Source organism: Ambystoma mexicanum, chromosome 5p (genome assembly GCF_040938575.1).
Source record: "Ambystoma mexicanum isolate Mex_15411 chromosome 5p, UKY_AmexF1_1, whole genome shotgun sequence".
Classification (NCBI taxonomy): Eukaryota; Metazoa; Chordata; class Amphibia; order Caudata; family Ambystomatidae; genus Ambystoma; species Ambystoma mexicanum.
This window is the reverse complement of record NC_090930.1, coordinates 1,310,846,911-1,310,866,324: the sequence shown is the minus strand read 5'-3', so window position 1 is coordinate 1,310,866,324 and position 19,414 is coordinate 1,310,846,911. Positions and strand designations below refer to the sequence as shown.

General features: G+C 46.3%; 1 protein-coding gene across 1 annotated transcript in view; it reads right to left on the bottom strand.

Moving 5' to 3' along the window:
* Positions 1-19,414, bottom strand: part of ICE1 (interactor of little elongation complex ELL subunit 1) — a 740,954-nt gene that overhangs the window by 583,754 nt on the left and 137,786 nt on the right. The window contains exons 7-8 of the mRNA XM_069613713.1: positions 17,622-17,659; positions 8,951-9,033 (exon numbers count right to left, since the gene is read on the bottom strand). Of these exons, the coding sequence (XP_069469814.1) occupies positions 8,951-9,033; positions 17,622-17,659 (121 nt within the window). The remainder of the gene's footprint in view (positions 1-8,950; positions 9,034-17,621; positions 17,660-19,414) is intronic.

Sequence of the window (19,414 nt, the reverse complement as noted above, 5' to 3'; positions counted from 1 at the left end):
GCAAATTTCCCTGACCAGTTCGTCCACAGGGCGTTGCCCTTGGACCCTGGCTGGGGAAACCTGGACTCGAAGTCTGGGCATTGTGCGTTTAGCCTTGTGGCGAACAGGTCTAGTGGCGGGGGGGGGGGGGGGGGGGGGGGTTTGACCCCATAGTGACAATATTTTGTCGGTTATCTGTCGAGTTGCCACTCGTGTTCTTTTTGTAGAGGGTGTCTGCTAAGAGCGTCTGCCAAAGAATTGAGTTCCCCTGGAACGTGTTGAGATGTTACGCTTGAGGGCCCGTTCAGGAGAATTCTAATTTCTGTGTTAATTCTGTTCTACCTTAGCTCTTTTGCTGGACTTTAGGACTTTCAATTTTCTATCCTGGAGAGAGAGACCTTTTTCCCAATCCCTCATGTGTTTTATCTGATTTGGACTCGGTTTCTTTTGGTTTGCGAGTCTGACAAACTCGATAGGCATCTTTTGTATTGTGACACAGCACCCTGAGTGCAGTTTCACAGAGAAGTCCTTTGGATTTCTCAAAGGTTTAAATACCTTGTCTTGGATAAATGACCGTTTCCAAGAGTAGTAAAGTGAAATTGCCCTTACTTACCTTTTTCCCTATGTCGACCTAGCACACACTATCTTACATAGAGTGCTGGAGGGGTTACTTAGTATCCCCTTTGTCTACCTTCTCATTTAGCATTTTTTATATTGCCCTTTCTACAATTAATGGCTGGTGGCAGTGGTTTATTTTTCCTACCAATGTGCGTTTTTACCGCAGGCTGAATCCTCAGCTACACTATTGTACCCATGGGTGCCCATTTTGTCAAAATGGCCCTGGTCCTCTTTTTTCGCCATTTCTTGGTGGAAAGGTCCTTCTAGATATTGACTCCACGCGTCAAACCAGGTTTGGCCCTTTGTTCGTTTTGACTTTGGCGGGATTCACTTGTGAAGCCCGCCTCTGGCTCCAGCGTGTCTGGCAGGGCAGGAAGCGAGGGAGGATCCCGAAACTCCCTGTGCTTAGTCTCCTAGGTTACAGGAATGCACCCAAAGGTGACTGGCTGGCTGTCCTTAGAAGACAGCCACCCTGCTGCGTGAGCGAAAGCTAGGCTGCGAATGAATGGGAGAAACAAACAGCGAGGTCTTGGTCTTTTGAAAGGAAGGCAGAGTCGACCACTGGACGAAGGAACCGAAGAAGAAACTGGAAGAGAAGCTTTCTGCACCCTCCTGGACCGTTGGTTTGCCCGGTGAAGCCCTGCTCCATTGCTAAAGCTCTGAATTTCTAAGCGACTAGAGAAGCCAGGAAAGGACGACTTCTTCCCTTGGCTTGGTGGGACCAATCAGCTCCAAGACGAACTTGCCTGGAACCCTTTTCTCTGCTGGCTGTACTTCTTTGCTACTGCAGGAACCGAGTGCCAGGGGACAGGAACACCAGAACGAGTGCATCGCCTTTAATCTGCACCCGAGCTCCAGGAAGATCCTCCGGACTCCCTCGAAGCCGGACTAACAAAGCCTGAGCCACCTCAGAGTGCTGGACCCCAGAAGCAAAGAAAGTACACCAGGTGTCCAAGAACCGCAGTGGTGTTATTTGCGAGTAGCTGAAAACACAAAGTGCCGCTGATTTGGAGCATGCCCATTGCTGCCGCCGACCTTCAAACCATAGTGCAGGAGTCCCCAGACGTCATCCCTCTTGTCCCCATGACTGAGGCCCAGGAACAACAGGATATGCAGGACTACAACAGGAACAGAAGCAAGCTGGAACCTTTTCTTCAGACTCAAGGTAATGTGTAACGAGGGTACTTACCTCTTGCTGTGTGTAGCTTACTTGCCCTCACTGGAGACTTGCCTTTGCTGCCTTTTGCAGAGTTGCTTGCATCTTTGCTCTTCACAAGCCTCCCAGCTTGTGGCCCAACAGTGATTTATTTTTACAACAAAACTAACATTGTGCAAGACTTTTGTGCTATCTTCAAGAAGTGCCTCAGACTTTGTTTTGATCCGTCCCTCCAAAAGGTCATACATAAGTTATTTGTATAGCTGTGAAAGGGTTAACCTATATTGCATTGGGGGATTGGAAAGTGCTCACCCGTGTTGAGAAACTTGTTAACCTACATTTCCTTCCCTAACCTATTCCTTTTTCCACAAACCTCAGTATTGCATTAAGTGTTAAAGTGATGTATCAATGTCCACAGTGTCCTAGCAACTGAAGTCACCTCAGGGTTTAGGAAGTGCTTGTGTCATCCAAAAAGGATATCTACTGGCTTACTGAAACTGAGGGAGTGTATTTTTTAAGTGTATTTTTATTGTTACATGACGCCCCTTTCTAAAGAAGGCTCGTTTTAAAACAAACAAATTAATAAATAATTATTTGAATACGAGACCTTCTGTTAACCTCTACAGTTCACAACTACTCCTCTTGAGATAGGTCTGGCTGCTCAGTCACTCTTCCAACTTGAGTAGTTCAAACCTATACCAAATGTAATGTTGGGTTGCCTATTGCCAAGAGGACAATGCTGGTGTCTCCCACAGGGTTACTACATACAATCTTGCCTAACAATCCTGGAGTGAGTGAGAAATGTTTCTCACACATGTATTTTTGATTTGGACTCTGTCAGACTCCAAAAACAAAGAAACACAAACTCCATAGGCATCTACTTTTGTATTGTGACACACAGTCTTCAGTGCAGTGTCACAGAGAAGTCCTTTGAATTTCTCTTAAGGTTTAACTACCTTCCCTTGGGTGAACTACTGTTCCCAAGAGTAGTAAAGTGAAATTTACTTTACTTAACTGTTCTTCCTATGTAGGTCCAGCACACCCCATTTTATGTGGAAGTAATGGGGTGCTTGACAGGGGGTTGGGGGGGATTACTAAGTAGCCCCTTTTCCTACTTACTTGTGTAACATTTTTTATGTTACCCTCATGACTTTTTATGGCTGGTGGTAGTGGTTTAATTTTCCTACCATTGTGTGTTTTTACAGCAGGCTGAATCCTTAGCTGCATTAATGTACCCATGGGTGCAGATTTTTTCAAAATGGCCCGGTCTTTTTTTGGCATTTCTTGCTTATGAGGTCTTTCTTGGGTTTTACTCTGCACGGAAAGCCAGATTTAACCCTTTTGTTAGTTTTGTCTTTGGCAGACTTCCGTGCTGAAACCGCCTCTGGCTCCAGAGTGTCTGGCAGGTCAGGAAGCGAGGGAGGTGCCCGAAACTCCCTGTCCTTAGTCTCCTTGGTTACCTGAATGCACCTAGTGCCGATTGGCTGGCTGTCCTTGCAGGACAGCCACACTGCTGTGCATGAATGGGAGAAACCTGCATAAGAGTTGAGGTCTCTTGAATAGAAGAGAGAGTCGACCACTAGACTAAACATCCAACGAAGGAAACTGGAAGAGAAGCTTGCTGCACCCTCCTGGACCGTTGAACTGTCCGGTGAAGCCCTGCTGCAGTGCTGAAACTCCAATTTCGTATCGACTAGAGAAGCACGGACCGGACGACTTCTTCCCTAGCGTTGGTGGGACCAACTACGAGACAAACTTTGATGAAAAACCTCTCCCTGCTGGCTGTACTTCTTTGCTGCTGCTTGAACAGAGTGCCAGGGTTCAGGAAACCCAGAATCGAGTGCATCATCTTTCAGCCGGACCGGAGCTCCAGGAAGATCCTGAGGACCGTCCCAAAGCAAGGGAAGCCCATCAAGTGTCCAAGAACCACTTGGTGCTATTGACCGGTAGCTGAAACCGCAAACTGCTGCTGAATTGGAAAGAGCCCGTAGGCGCCAACGACCTTCAAACTGCAGTGCAGGAGTCCGCCCTCTTGTCCCCACGACTGAGCAAGTCTTGTGCAAGACTTTTGTGCCATCTAAAGAAATGCCTCAGCTCCATAGACAGTGTTCAAATTGACTGTCAGTCCTGGCTCCCTACAGACTCTTCTGACCCATTGACTTTGGTTCTAACTGTGCCTCATAGGTGGTACATAATTCTAACTTGTATTGCTGGGAAAAGATCTAATCTAGAATTCATCAGGAGATTGAAAATTATTCCCATGTTCTGAGAATCTATTAACCTTTTCCTTCCCTAACCTTTTCCACAACATCAGTATTGCATTAAGTACAAAAAGTGATATATCAATGCAAAACATTGTCCTAATAATTGAAGTCACCTCAGGGTGTAGGAAGTGTGTGTGGGGCATCCCAAAAGGGTATCTACTTGCGTATCTTAAATCTGAGGAAGTGTATTTTTACTGTTGCATATTGCCATTTTTAAAGGCATATTTAAAACTGACAATTATTTTACTAGAAAACCTTGAGTGTAAGTGTTATTTGTATACTTGTCATTGTGACTCTCAGTGTTATCTCCCTACAGCTCACATTTACCCATCTTGAGATAAGTCTGGCTGCTCAGTCACTCTACCAACTTGTGTAGTACAGACATGTACCAATAGGTGGGTTACCCATTACCAAGAGGACAAGGTTGGTGTAGTCTCCCACAGAGTTACTGCATCCAATCTTGCCCAACAGTGCCAACTTCTGTATTTTTTGGGATAGCTTGGACAGAGTTAGTGCGTCTGTGCGTGCGTGCGTCTGTGCGTGCGTCTGTGCGTGCGTCTGTGCGTGCGTCTGTGCGTGCGTCTGTGCGTGCGTCTGTGCGTGCGTCTGTGCGTGCGTCTGTGCGTGCGTCTGTGCGTGCGTCTGTGCGTGCGTCTGTGCGTGCGTCTGTCTGTCTGTGTCTCCCTGCTTGTTCAGATAGAACATGTCAGTGGTGCTGTCTGTGATGACCTGCACTGTTTGATCCTTGAGATGTTGTTGAAAGGCTTAAGAGCCGTGAGGACCACCAACAATTCCAGGACATTGACAGGTCTTTGGGCGGTAGCGTGCGTCCACTATCTGTGGGCCATGTGGTGGAGGAAATGTGCCCCTCATCCGGCGAGTGAGGCGTCTTTAGTTTGGATCGCTTGTGCTGGTGGAGCACAAAAAGGTTTTCCTTTTAACAGGTGGTCCTTGGACCACAAGCGAAGCGCTTGAACCAGGGTTAGTGAAACCACCACTAGATTGTCCCACTGTCCGCTTGCCTGAGAACACTGTTTTGCCAACCATTCCTACATTGGACGCACGCACAGGCACGCATGAGAACTAAAAGAATGCAAGAGGCCATCATCCCGAGCAAACGCATTGCTTTGCGTACAGTTATCTGGCAACCGACCTTGTACTGAGGTACCTGCAACAGCATATTTTGTACTCTCTCGTTTGAGGGAAATGCAAGCTCCTCCCTTGTGTTAGACTAGCCCCTAGGAATTATTTTATTTGGTTGGGGACTAGACTTGATTTTTTCTCATTGATGGAGAAACCCAGATTGAAGAAAAGGTTTTGTCTTGTGCGTATTTAACTTGCAGATTTGGGGAGATTCCCTGGTGATTAGCCAGTCGTCCAGATAAGAGTATAATGGGATGGACTTTCTTCCCAGGTGTGCCGCTACTTCTGCAAGCACCTTGGTGAATAATCTTGGTGCTGAGGCGATACCGAATGGGAGTACTTTGAACTGATAATGTACTCCCGCCATCCTGAAAGGCAGGTATTTTCTGTGCGCAGGGTGCATAGAAATATCAAAGTATGCATCTTTCATGTGCAATGTTGCCATGTAGGCTCCCCATTTCAGGAGTGGAATCACCTCCTGGTGCGTGGTCATGCAAAACTTGTGTCTTGACATTTGTTTGCAAGGTGCAGATCTAGTACTTGCCGCACGGTAAGGTCTTTAATTGGCACAAGGAAAATACGTTGAATAAATACCCTTGTTAACCTTGTTTGACGGGATAATCTCTCTGGCGTCCTTGTCGAGGAGCACCTTTATTTCCTCCAGGAGTATTGTTTGTTCTCTGTTAGGGAGAATTCTCTGTATAGGCTAATTTCCCAAACCTAGTGAGTCCCCCAGCAGCTTTGCTGGATTTTTGGGGTTTATTTTTTTCTCCTGCTAAGAGTGAGACTCTTTTTCTCCCACTCTTAGACATGATTTGACATATCCTTTGACTTTGTAATGTGTTTTATGGGCTATGGAGTCTTTTACTCCATAGGGCTTCATGTGTTTTTGGTATGTGTGTTACACAGCACACTCCGTGCAGTAACACAGGGGTGTCAGAGTGACCCCCAAAGATAGACTCTGCACCCTGGGACTGACTACTGTCTCCCAGGCCATGTAAAGTCACCATTGGCGTTACTAGTCCTAAATTGTGAACAGAACCAGTACAAACCATCATATTGTGGACGTACTGGTAGGGGCAATTCGATTGCCCCTGGGTCTGTTATAGGGGGCACTGTCCAGTCCCCCCGATCGAGTTTTGGCTGGTGGCAGTGGATTCTACTTTTTATATTCGACCGCGAATATATTCCTATGGGATTTTCCCATTGTTCGAGGCTACCACTTTTTAGCATAGCCTCAGACATACCGCCGGTTTATTAAATTAATATTAATTCACCGGTTGGGATTTTTTGCCAGAACTCTGTGCCAAAATGGCGTCTGTTCGCTTTTGTAACTCTTACCCAAGTCGAGCCCTTTGTTCCACTTTTTGGCGGGCTTCTGCACAGAAGCCTCCAAAAGTGGTGCCACTCTGTCTGGGTCTACAGGATGTGTGGGAGGGGGGTTTAGGCACCCTGGACTGAGTTGCCTCGGCAACTCAAGTCGCACTCTTGTGTGATTGCATGTTTGAGTGACAGCTAGGATTGATGAATGGGGGTTTTCTGCATAAAAGCAGTGCTTTGGGGACTGGAACTTCAGAAGTCGCCACAGGACCAAAGAATCCGAAGAGGGAGAAGCTGAGCCGACCTGCAACGACGACACCACCGGTGGAGCCCTGCTGAACCGCCTCACCACTTCCCGACGACAGAGAAGATCTTCATCCCGGAGAGTCGTCTTCCTTTGAACTGGTTGGGATAACCAGTTGGCCCTCCTTTTTCGCCTTCCTGGATCGTCTCGTGATCGAATCGCCCGTGCCAGGCACCCCGGCGGCCGGATAGCCACGCTTCACCACTTCCGCGAATAAAAGGGTAGTACCTTTTAACCGGGAAACTCCACGGCTGGTTTCTTCCCTGGCAGTGCAACGACCTCCAGCTTTCCTCCACGTCGAGATCTTCTCTTCCCCTGGACGAAGCACCGACTTTCACCCGCTGCCAGGAACAACTGCCCCCGCTGGAGCTTTCTCACCATTTCAGGTCCTATGTCCCGCCTGGTCTCCCTTGCAACAGATGTTCAAGGTGTCCCGTAAATCCTTGACTCTCTATCCTGGGGTGGCCTGAGACCTGTTAACTAACTTTCTCTGCACTGCTCCAACTCATTTTTAAACTATCTGCAAAGAATTTTAAAGTATCATTCAACTGTGTGATCTTGGACACATTACGCCTTGCTCTCTCGAAGAGTGGGCCTGGCCTATGAACTTTCTTGCTCTACAGTAGACTCTGCCTTTTCTGACTTGCTGGGGTTCTTTTAAAAGTGTTTTTATTGTGTGCTTTCCTAATTCTGCCTTTTCCCTCCCTCTTTAATTAACTTATTGGAGTGCCATCTTAGGTTAAGCGCTCACCTCTGTCTGCAAATAAGTGGTGCTTTAACTAAGACTTGTTCAATAAGTAATCAGCGATGTATATATATATATTGATAGTGACTGTTTGAACTTGCTTGCCATATTAGTGTTAGTGTATTTTTATAAGTGTGTTTTTAAATAAATAATTATATACTTTTATACCAAAGCTCTGGTTGGTGTTTGCTTGTGCTACTGTATTTTGGTACCTATCTTGTATACGCTATATACTGTCTAACTCTTCTTGAGAGAAGTCTGACTGCTCAGCCACAGCTACCAGGTAAATCTGGGTGGTACAGACTGCTACCAATTTGGTTTACTGCCAACACCTGTAGTCCTAAGCCTTTTGCAGTGGTCTCTATGGGAACTGCACAGGTTTCTGGCTAACAGTCTCGGCGGGCAGTAGGGTGGTCTTTGTACCAGCTTGATACAGTAACCGCCTGCCACGGTGGACAACACCCAATGGTCTCATGTTATCCCCTCCCATGTGTGGGTGAATTGAGGGATTTTGCCTCCTACTGGAGTGGCATGGGAGGGGACCTGAAACAGCATGTCATAGTTTGCGTGGGGCTGAGCCTCTCTACCCAGTGAGGTTTTCATTCTGCCTCTTTCATTCCCTCTTTGAAAGTTGGAGGAGGAACCTTGGCCTTGCGACTGGCCCCAAGACGAAGACTGTCTTTCCTGTGAGTAGCCCGAGGAGCGTTGCGCACCCGGGTGCCAGACTCTGTTTGGGGAACCCTGTTGGTTAGTTAACTGCCAAGGGATTGAAGAGTGTCATACTCGTCCTTCGCACTCTTGAGGGCGTCCTCTACAGCGTTCACAAATACATTTGGCTCTATTGGCATATTTAAGAGGGTTGCTCGAGTCTCTTGCTTAAATCCTGACTGCCTAAACCAGGTATGCCGCTTAATGAGCATTCCCTCCGCTATGATGCATCTGTGTTGGGTGCCTAATACCAAGGTCTAGTGAAGTCCCACAGTTGGACTTTCCAAAATCTTACCCAACACAGACTCTTACCACCTCAACTAGACCCTGTACTCAACCATCAATGGAACCTCATGGCCTCTGCTGTGCTATATGTATACCTCAGCTGTGAATGACTTAGCCCTCTGCATTGCCTGACTCTGGAATAATCCAAATCCACAACATCATTCCACACCCCTTTTTTCCCTTTAAAAGAGTTCAAAAACCAGGCTTTGTCCCGAGAATGTATTCCATAATATGGCACTCAAGGAGATCACATGGTTCACTTAGCACATAAGGCAACAACATGAAACCTGTTCCTATATCCAATGAAGGGCATAGTGTAGGGTATAACTATTTTAAATAAAGTACATACATTTTGCTGTCCGCTAAATAGCAGGTTCTCAAAATATCACAGAATGTGTATTGGAAGGGGTACTAAACAAATGATGCACCTGTGCCTTCTTTAATTCCTTCTGGATAACTTTCTTTTCCATCTTCAACTGTTTCATGTCAGACATGTGTTTTGCCGCTGCATCTACAAGAATATTAAAAAGCATGAAACATCTGATTTCCAAAAATACATTCATCTTATAATTTATAGTTTGCCACCTGAGAACATTTATTTTCCATGTGCTATGTTTCTAATACAATAAAGCATTTAAATAAAATGGATGAGGTGATTTTATAGTAGTGCACTACTGTGTTTAAACATATTACAATTAAAATGCAAGCGCTTTATGAAGTCAGAATGTTTTCAAGCAAATGCACAACTACAGTCCTTGAAAAGAAAAGCAAATAACCCAAACACGTTATAGTAAGGCTTGAGGTGTCACATATGGCTCAAAGTACACATACTGCCAGAGATGGTTCAAGGGTTTTATTGGCTGATTCAGCAGTGTGCTAGAGACAGCCCTCTCACTCTAGTGCAGTAACAGCATTTTCCACCCCAACACAGGCATCCCTAAGCCCCGTTTAGTATCTGGAAAATAATCCCCCCCCCCTCTCCCTCCTCCTTACTGCCTAACTCTTGAGGCTAGCTTATTGGGCTAACCTAAAATCACCTTATCTATCTGGACTCCCTGAAGACTTTGTTAGTGTAGGTCAATCTTACAAATTGCTAGTATCTACGAGGATCTGTCTTTTAGACACTCTGCCCAACAGTCTCCTTCTCACGCACGATGTTCCTTTCCTGCGTCCTCTAGCCACTCTTCTGTTCCCAACTCCACACTTCTTCACTCATACTACCAGTGTCTTACTCTTTCCCTCCAACCTTCACCCTTCAATGTTACTTCTCCTTCACAACAGATCTTCCTCTACACTGTCACCCCCCTACCCACCTGCACCCCCATCCCGAGTTACACATCTTTCACCTTCACAACCATTTCACATTCACTCTTTGGACTCATGACAATCTCACTCACTAGTCCTCACACGTATACCCACAAGGCAGTACCACTTGAACTCACCAAACAATACCTCACCTTTTCTATAATTCGCCTCCATGCTCTTGTCCACCATCCGTCATCTTGGTGGTCTCGGTCTGCCGCCTCAGACTTCACCTGAACAACCCACAACTTCCTGTTTTCTGAGTGTTAGGCAGGATTATGTGCAGTATCCTGTGGAAGACTACAGCAACCTTGACCTCCTGGCAATAGGAACCCAACCTTTGGTACAAGTCTGTACTACACAGGTTGGTAGTGTGGCTGAGCAGCCGGGCTTATCTTAAATGGGTCAATGTGAGCAGTAGGGTTGTAACAGTTTCACAGTGACAGTTGTTCAAAGAAACACTTATACTCACGGTTTCTTGATTAAACAATTATTAATTTGCCAGTTATATAAGCCTTCTTCAGAAGGGAGAAAAACATGTAACAACTATAATATACTTCAAAACACTCAGTTTCTCCAAATCAGATGATACCCATTGGGGGTGGCGATTAGGGAGACTTCTCAGAAATGTGCTAATTCCTCTCTACCTTACAGAACCCCCTCCCACCCCCCCACACTTTTGCTGGACTCTTCTTTTTAATTTTCAACCTGAGAGAGCGAGACCTTTTTCCCACTCATGTATTTTACTGTGATTTAAACACCTTCTCTTTTGGTTATGGAGTCTCAAACTCTATAGGCATCATCTTTTTACATTGTGACACATAGCACCTTCAGTGCAGTGGCACAGGGAAGTCTTACAGATTTGCCCAAGGTTTAAATACCTTCTCTTGGTGAAACTATGGTTTCCAAGAGCAGTGAAGTGAACTTGACTTGACTTACATTTTGTAACTTTCTAGATCCAGCACACTATCTTACCATAGGGTGCTGGAGGGGTAACTTAGTATCCCCTTTGTCTAGTTTCTCATGCAACATTTTTATGTTGCCCATTCTACAATTAATGGCTGGCAGTAGCGGTAAAGCACGTCAAAATGCCATTTCTTGTCTGAAAGCTCCTTCTTGAGATTTACTCTGCGCGCCAAACCAGGTTTGGTCAGTTTGTTTCTTTGTTTTATTATTTATAATGCGCAGCATACCCTAAGGTAACAGGGCGCAGCAGTTACATGTATATGCAAAGCTTAGTTACACAACAAAGTCAAATTTACATACAGGTATTAAAGACATCGGGTATATACAAATGGTGCCTATTTACAAGTGGATGGTACAAGAGCAAATATACAAATGAAACAGACAGCTTACATCACCAATATATGCAGCTATAGGTGTTTGTGGAGTACAAGTATACAGATGATGGGAGGGGTAGTAGTAACTACCAACAGCAGTGAATCCTGGCTACTTGCTGCATTTAATGATCACTCGATTTCAGCCACAGGATAGTGTTGGTCCTGAAATTTTGGTAGGATTGGTCGGTTCTCAGTGTGGGAGGTAGGGAGTTCCACAATTTGGCTGCTTTCACAGGGAAACTGTTACCTCCAATTTTGGATCGATTGAAGCTAGGAATGGAGAGGCAATCTCTGTAAACTGTTCTAGATGGTCTCAGGGAGATCGGTTTGTGGAATCTGTCGACCTGGTAAATGGGGGCAGCATTGTTGAGGGATTTGTGGGTGAGTGACAAAGTTTTTAGGAGGATTTTGTCATTGGTTGGGAGCCAGTTAGTTATTCTGTCGGCTACTCTCAGAGATGTGGTCTCTTCCAGAAATACCTAATGCCGCTTTAAGGGCATTGTTTTGTAGAGTTTGGATTTTTCGGATAGTGGCTTTGGTTGACCCTAGATAGAGGGCGTTGCAATAGTCCAAGACGAGACATGATGAGGGCTCTGGCCAAGATGGTGCAACTAGTGTCCGAGAGAAACGGCTTAGCGGTGCGGATGAGATGGCATGTGTAAGCCGTGGTGGACACTAAAGAGTTGATTTGTTTGGCGAATGACAGGTTTGAGTCAAGGTAAAAGCCTAGTGTTTTTACCTCCTGTTCTGCTTTGATACGGTTACCATCAATTATAAATGCGGAATAGTCAGAACCTAGTTTTTTTTAGGCTAGAAGGGGTACCCAGGATGATGAGTTTGGTTTTATCATCATTCAGGCATAGTCCATGCATGGCCATCCATGTCTGGATGATTATGTACACTCTATTCACCAAGGCCAATGTTCGTTTTGTCTTTGGCAGGATTCACAAGTGAAGTCTGCCTCTGGCTCCAGTATGTCTGGCAGGGGGCAGGAAGTGAGGGAGGTGCCCGAAACTCCATGTGCTTAATCCCCTTGGTTACAGGAATGCACCCAAAGATGATTAGCCGGCTGGCTGTCCGGCAAGGACAGCCATCCTGCTGTAGAAGTGACAGCTATGCTGGAATGAATGGGAGAAACCTGCATAAAAGGAGAGGCTTTTTGGCTTGGAAGGCAGAGTTGACCACTGGACGAAGGAATCCGAAGAAGAACTTGGAAGAGACGCCTGCTGCAACTCCTGGACCGTTGGTTTGTCCGGTGAAGCCCTGCTGCTGTGCGGACGCTCGAAATTCGCCTCGACTAGTGAAGCCCTGTAAGGAAGACTTCTCCCTTTGAGTTGGTGGGACCAGTCAACTCCAAAGTAAGCCCATCTGGACATCCTCTCAAAGCTGGTTGTATTTCCACTGTTGCTGGAACCAAAGAGGCAGGGAGAGGAACACCAGATTGTGTGCATTGCTTTTAAGTCAGACCCTAGCGCTAGGAAGATCCTCTGGATATCCCTGATGCAGGACTAACCAAGCCTGAGCCACTGCAACAGAGTGCTGCACCCCAGAAGCAAGGAAAGTCTGAAGTAGTATCCGAGAACCGCGGTGTTGCTATTTGCTGTCAGACGCGAGGAGCTGAAACACTGAAGAACCGCTGAATTGTTGGCACTGACCTTCCCATTGCAAAGCAGGAGTCCCCAGGCGTCCTCCCTCTTGTCCCCATGAGTGAGGCTCAGTAACAGGATCTGCAGAGCAATACAGGAACAGAAGCAGCAGGAACCATTTCTTCTAACCAGAGGTACTGTAAAGTCTAAGAGAACTTACTTCTTGTTGTGTAGCCTTACTTGCTCTCTGTTGAGACCTGTCTTGGTTACCTTGCACAGTTGCTGAAACTTTGGCCTTCACAAGCCTCCCAGCTTGTGGCCTTTCAAGTCTTCCATTTACTACAAACATTTCTAAAAACATTGTGCAAGACTTTATCTACCTGCAAAGAAGATCTTCAGCTCACCTTGACATTGTGCAATTAACATTGGCTGGCATGGCTCCCTGAGAGACTCCTCTTTACCTTTGACTCTGTGATTTATCCTTTCCCCAGGAAAAGGTTAAACTTGTTTGCCACTGGAAGGTTTTCAAAAGTACTTACCTATTCATGAATTATTTGTTAACCTTTGTGTTATTCCTCTAATCTATCTTTTGCACCAAACTGAGTATTACTCTAAAATGTACTACTGATAAATCAATGTCCACAGTGTCCTTGCTATTTAAGTCACCTGAGGGTGTAGGAAGTGTGTCTGCCACCCCAAATGGGTATCAGATAATTTAGAGAAACTAAGTGTTTTCTTAAGTGTATTTTAATTGTTACACATATTGCTCCCTTCTGAAGAAGGCTTTACAACTGACTGAAATACATAATTGTTTTATCAAGAAACCTTGAGTGCAAGTGTTTATTTGAATAACTGCTACTGTGAAACGGTGTTACATTACTGCTCACATTGACCCCTCTTGAGATAAGCCTGGCTGCTCGACCATACTACCAATCTGTGTAGTTCAGACTTATACCAAAGGTTGGGTCCCTATTGCCAGGAGGTCAAGGTTATTGTAGTGCACCCAAAGGGTACTGCATACAATCTTGCCTAACAGTCTCCTTGGTTACTTGAATGCACCCAGTGATGATTGGCTGGCTGGCTGTCCTTGAAGGACAGCCAACCTGCAGTGTGAGTGACAGCTAGGCTGTGTATGAATGGATGGGAGAAACCTGCATACAAGGCGAGGTCTCTAGAACAGAAGGCAGAGTCGACCACTGGACGAAACGTCCGACAAAAGAAGCTGCAAGAGAAGCTTGCTGCACCCTCCTGGACCACGGAACTGCCTGGTGAAGAAGTGCTGAAGCTCCAATTTCCTATCGACTATAGAAGCCCAGAACGGACGACTTCTTCCCTTGGGTTGGAGGGACCAACTGACCCCAAGACAAACTTTGCTGGAAAACCTCTCCCTGCAGGCTGTACTTCTTTGCTACTGGAACAGAGCGCCAGGCGTCAGGAAAACCATAATCAAGTGCATGGTCTTTAAGCCGGACCAGAGCTGCAGGAAGATCCTGAGGATTCTCCTGAACCAGGCTACTCAAGCCCGAGTCACCTCACCAGAGTGGTGGACTCCAGAAACAAGGGAAGACCAAGTGTCTAAGAACCGCAGTGGTGCCATTGACCAGTAGCTAAAACCGCAAAGAGCTGCTGAATTGGAAAGAGCCAGTAGCCGTCGACGACCTTCCAACTGCAGTGCAGGAGTCCTCCAGATGTGCTCGCTCTTGTCCCCACGACTGAGGCCCAAGAACCCAGGATCTGCAAGACTGCAACCAGAACAGAAGCCAGCTGGATCCTCTTCTTCAAACCTAAAGTAATGTCTTGAATAAGGGGTACTTACCTCTTTGGTCTGTAACTTGCTTGGTCTCACTGACTACTCGCAGTAGCTGCTTTTCTGTAGAGTTGATTGCAACTATGCCCTTCACAAGCTTTACAGCTTGTGGCCCAACAGTGATTCTTTTTACTATAGACTATTCACTTTGTGCAAAACTTTTTGTGCTATCTAAAGAAGTGCCCCAGCTCCATAGACATTACTCAAATTGGCTTTGGCTGTCCTGCATCCCTACAGACTGTTCTAACCCATTGACTTTGGGTCCAACTGTTCCTCATAGGTGGTACACAAGTTTAAATTGTATTGCTGGGTTAGATCTAATCTAGACTTCAGTGGGGGATTGAACAGTATTCACATGCTCTGAGAATCTGTTAACCTTTTCCTTCCCTAACCTTTTTCCACAACCTCAGTTTTGCAAAAAGTGATATATCAATGCCAAACAGTGTCCTAATAATTGAAGTCACCTCAAGGTGTAGGAAGTGTGTGTAAGGCATCCCAAAAGGGCATCTACTTACTTATGTTAAATATGAGGAAGTGTGTATTTTTATTGTTGCATATTGCCCTTTCTAAAGAAGGCTCATTTAAAACTGACCGGTAAATAAATATACTAAAGGTTTTCTACTAAAATAATGATTTAAGTGTTATTTGGAAACATGTAATTGTGTTACATCTCTACAGCTCACATTTACCCCTCTTGAGACAAGTCTGGCTGCTCAGTAACTCTACCAATTTGTGTAATACAGATAAGTGGGTTTCCCATTACCAAGAGGACAAGGCCGGTGTAGTCTCCCACAGGGTTACTGCATCCAATCTTGCCCAACACTGTCTTCAGTCCCAAAACCCTCGCCTTTTAAGCAGGTTTTGCCCATGCATGCACAGCCTAGCCGTCACTCAAACAGCAGGGTGGCTGTCCTGCAAGGACAGCCAGCCTGCCAATCAGGACTGGGTGCATTCAGGCATTCCTAAAGACAAAGGACAGGGGAGTTTCGGGGACCTCCCTCACTTCCTGCCCTTCCAGACACTGGAGCTACAGGCAGGTTTCAGTATTGAAGCCCGCCAAAGGCCAACGAACAAAGGGCTCAAACCTGGTTTGGCGTGCAGAGTAAAACCCAAGAAAGACCTCACAAACAGAAAATGGCAAAACAAGATAACAGGGGCCATTTTGACAAAATGGTCACCCATGGGCGTTATACTGCAGCTGAGGATTCAGACTGCGGTAGAAAAGCACAATGGTAGGAAAATTAAACCACTGCCACCAGCTATTTAAAGTAGTGAGGGCAACATAAAAATTGTTGCATGAGTAGGTAGGAAAGGGGGCTACTAAGTAACCCCCCAGCACTCCACATAAGATGGGGCGTGCTTAACCTACAAAGATAAGAAGGTAAGTAAAGTCACTTTCACTTTACTATTTTTGGGAACAGTAGTTCTCACAAGAAAAGGTATTTAAATCTTAAGAGAAATGTAAAGGATTTCACTGCGACACTGCACTGAAGGTGCTGTGCGTCACCATACAAAATGTAGATACCTATGGAGTTCATCAGACTCCAAAAACAAAGAAAACAATCCAAATCAGGTCAAAACACATGAGAGTGAGAAAAAGGGCTCACTCCAGGGTTAAAAATGGAAAGTCCTAAAGTCCAGCAAAGAGCTGGTAGTCTCCAAGGTTGAAGGGAATTAGCAGAAATGAGAATTCTAGACACTGAGTTTTCCTCCCACAGAATCTGACTATAATGGTAAAGAGGATCTCCAGGTGTTGGTTTTCCAAAATGTTCTGAATCCAAGATGGCGTTTATTGGTAAAGAGATCCCTATCTGGATGTGGCCAGTGGCCGATACATACCTCATTCTGGAGCCTGGTGTTGACTCATGCCCATGATACGGCCACTGCCGGTCATAGGGGGTTTCATACGAATTTGGAAATCTTGCGTGAGGTTGCATACTGGTCACACATGGGCCAGGACCTCAACATGTATTTAAAGGGGTACCGCCTCGTTTGTGCTCAATTTCAACAGAGTGCTCTCACACAGAGCTCCCCGATAGAAAAGGGGCATGGCACTGCTGTGGTCGATTTCATCGGCCCAGTGATTCGCTCCTCTAGAGGAAACAAGTACATGTTCACCAACATGCTCTTTACAAAGTGGGTAGAATGTCTTCCTGCCCCGAACTGAAAGGCTGAGACATCTGCCACGATAACGATCAACCTCAACTTCTCTTTTTTCAGGCCTCCCACAAAGGATTGAGTCAGACCGAGGAAGTCATTTTACCAGTGAAGTGATGACGAAGATGTGGCAGATTCTAGGGGTAAAAAGAAAACTCCACATTGCCTACCCGTACTTGTATATTTCAGTGACAAGTCCTCTGAATAGGTCCAGAAAGTGATAACCCAATAAAGACAGATCTTGTGCCATGAAGCAGGGGCTCCCCTCCAAATCCCCGACAACGATCCTGGAGAGAAGGGCTGGGTCAAGTTGTGCCAGACAATGCAATACTGATATTGTCACACTATATCCAAATATGTAAGCAAGAATGCATTGTTTTGCCCTATTGGTCTGAAGTGTTCCGATGGTATGCATTGCGGCTTCCAAAGAGGGCCAATATGTGCAGAGATGATGGGTGTCCGACTGATATTAATGGTTCTTCATTCATATTTTAGTGAATTAACTTTTCATGCAGACATGTGCTTCATGAACTATGAGTTTTAAAAATGGGGTTATTGTACAAGTCTTACCTTTAAGAAAAAACACAATTGGCATGCCACACCTGGCTGGCATGCTTCGGCTCTCCGTGGAACGGCACTCGGGCACGAATTATTCAGAAATGCCTATCCAGTCCTGTTCCTATACTATATCTGAATGCTTTATAAATTCACCAGATGCATGAATGTACCGTTATGCCTTGCTAAACAACATTTGCAAAACAATTAATTGAATATGTAAAAAAAAACAAAAAAAAAAAAAACACTTCATGCACGCCTGCTAGACATTACATTGTTTATGTTTTAACTCTGGATCATTTGCTTGCAGAGCAAATTTATCGGAAAGTTGTTTTTAGAAGCAGCAAATTACCTTCCAATTTCTTCACTCTGGATTCCAATTTCTTCTTCCTAAAAGACACCCATCAAATATCATCAAATATCAATTCAGCATATCGAGTAACTACACATTTCTAACATTATAATCAAACAATAAAATCTGCAAGTCAAAAGTTGCTTTCTGTGACTGGTTATTAGAGAGTAATTAACTTTTAAGTATCTATGAGTCTAGGGTTCCTTTGATTAGAGTTGAACACTCTTAGGAACTTCTACCATGTTTACCTGGACCCTTACAATATACCAAAAACATTACTGCCCCCAGCCATTGACTGCCCTCAACCTAAGCCCCTCCTCTGGCAGCCATCTTCAGATTTGGTAGCACGTAAGGTGGCAGTAGGACCAAGAGAAGAGCCGCTCAGGGGTAGGCGGGAGGGTTTGCATGTGAATCCATGCCAGACACATGCTGTAGAACAACAGTTACAGGTAAGTAACTTGTTCCTTCTCCAGCATGGGGTCTGGCATGGATTCACATGCTCATGAATAAACACACAGCAGTACACACATGCACAACCACGGGAGGTGGCAAGCCTCAACATTAAGCATCTCTTACCTCCTCACCAGGCTCACCTTCAAGCGAACAGGTGGTGCAGCACTGCTTGGCTGATTCTGGCCTCCTCCCTGGAATCCCTGTCGAAGTAGTAGAACTTTGTGAAGGTGTGCGTCGACCTCCACGTAGCAGCCCTGCAGATGTCCAGCAGGGGCACACCAGACAGGAACGCCGTAGTTGCAGCGATCGCTCTGGTCGAGTGGGCTCTCGGACGGCCAGGCAAGAGTTGGTTTGCCAACCGGTGACAATGGGTGATGCAGCCGGAGAGCCACATGGAAATGCAAGCCTTGGAGGGGGCCTTCCCTTGGTTCACAGGGCCACGTAGAACTTCAGCGCGTTAGCCACAGCCAGCGAGTGCAAAGTCCTCTCAGCCGGCGACGAAGGCGATGGGAAGAAAAAAGGTAATACCCAGGGCTCGTTGAGATGGAAGTCCGACGGCACCTTGGGCATGAACGAAGGGTGCATCCGCAGCACCACCCTCGTCTCGTGGAAAGTCAAGTAAGGCGGTTTACAAGAGAGGGCCTGGATCTCTCCCACTCGTCGTGCGGAGGTGATGGCCACAAGAAACGCTGTCTTCCACGATAAAAACTTCAGCGGTGCCGAATGCATAGGCTCGAACGGGGGACTCATGACCCTAGTCAGCACCACATTGAGCTCCCACGCCGGGGCCGGAGCTTTCACCGGCGGGAACTAACAGAAAAGTCCTTTAATGAATTCCTTGACCAGGCAGTGCGACCACGACGACCGCCCCAGAGTTCTGGTGTAGCGGGAGATAGCCGCCAGATGGACCTTGATGGAAGCATGGGCCAATCCTGCCTTGGCCAGCGACAGTAAATAAGGCAGCACCTGCGGGGCAGTAATCCGTAGAGGATGAAGCTTCTGTGCACGGCACCAGACGGCGAACCTCTTCCACTTATGGCCGTAGCATTTCAGTGTCGACGAAGCCCTGGCTTTGGCCAGTACCTCCTTGCAGTCCGCTGGGAGATCGTATCCACCAAACTCTAGCGCTGCAGGAGCCAGGCCTGCAAGTTCAGCGACCTTGGGTCGTGGGGCAGAATGGCGCCTCCTTCCCTGGCGAGAAGATGTGCGTCCACCGGAAACTTGACTTGAGGGGACGCCGACATGTCCAGAAGGTCTGGGTACCATATCTGCCTCGGCCACGCCGGTGGGACGAGGGTCGTCCTGTACCGGGACCGTCTGAGTTGACAGATGAGTCGCAG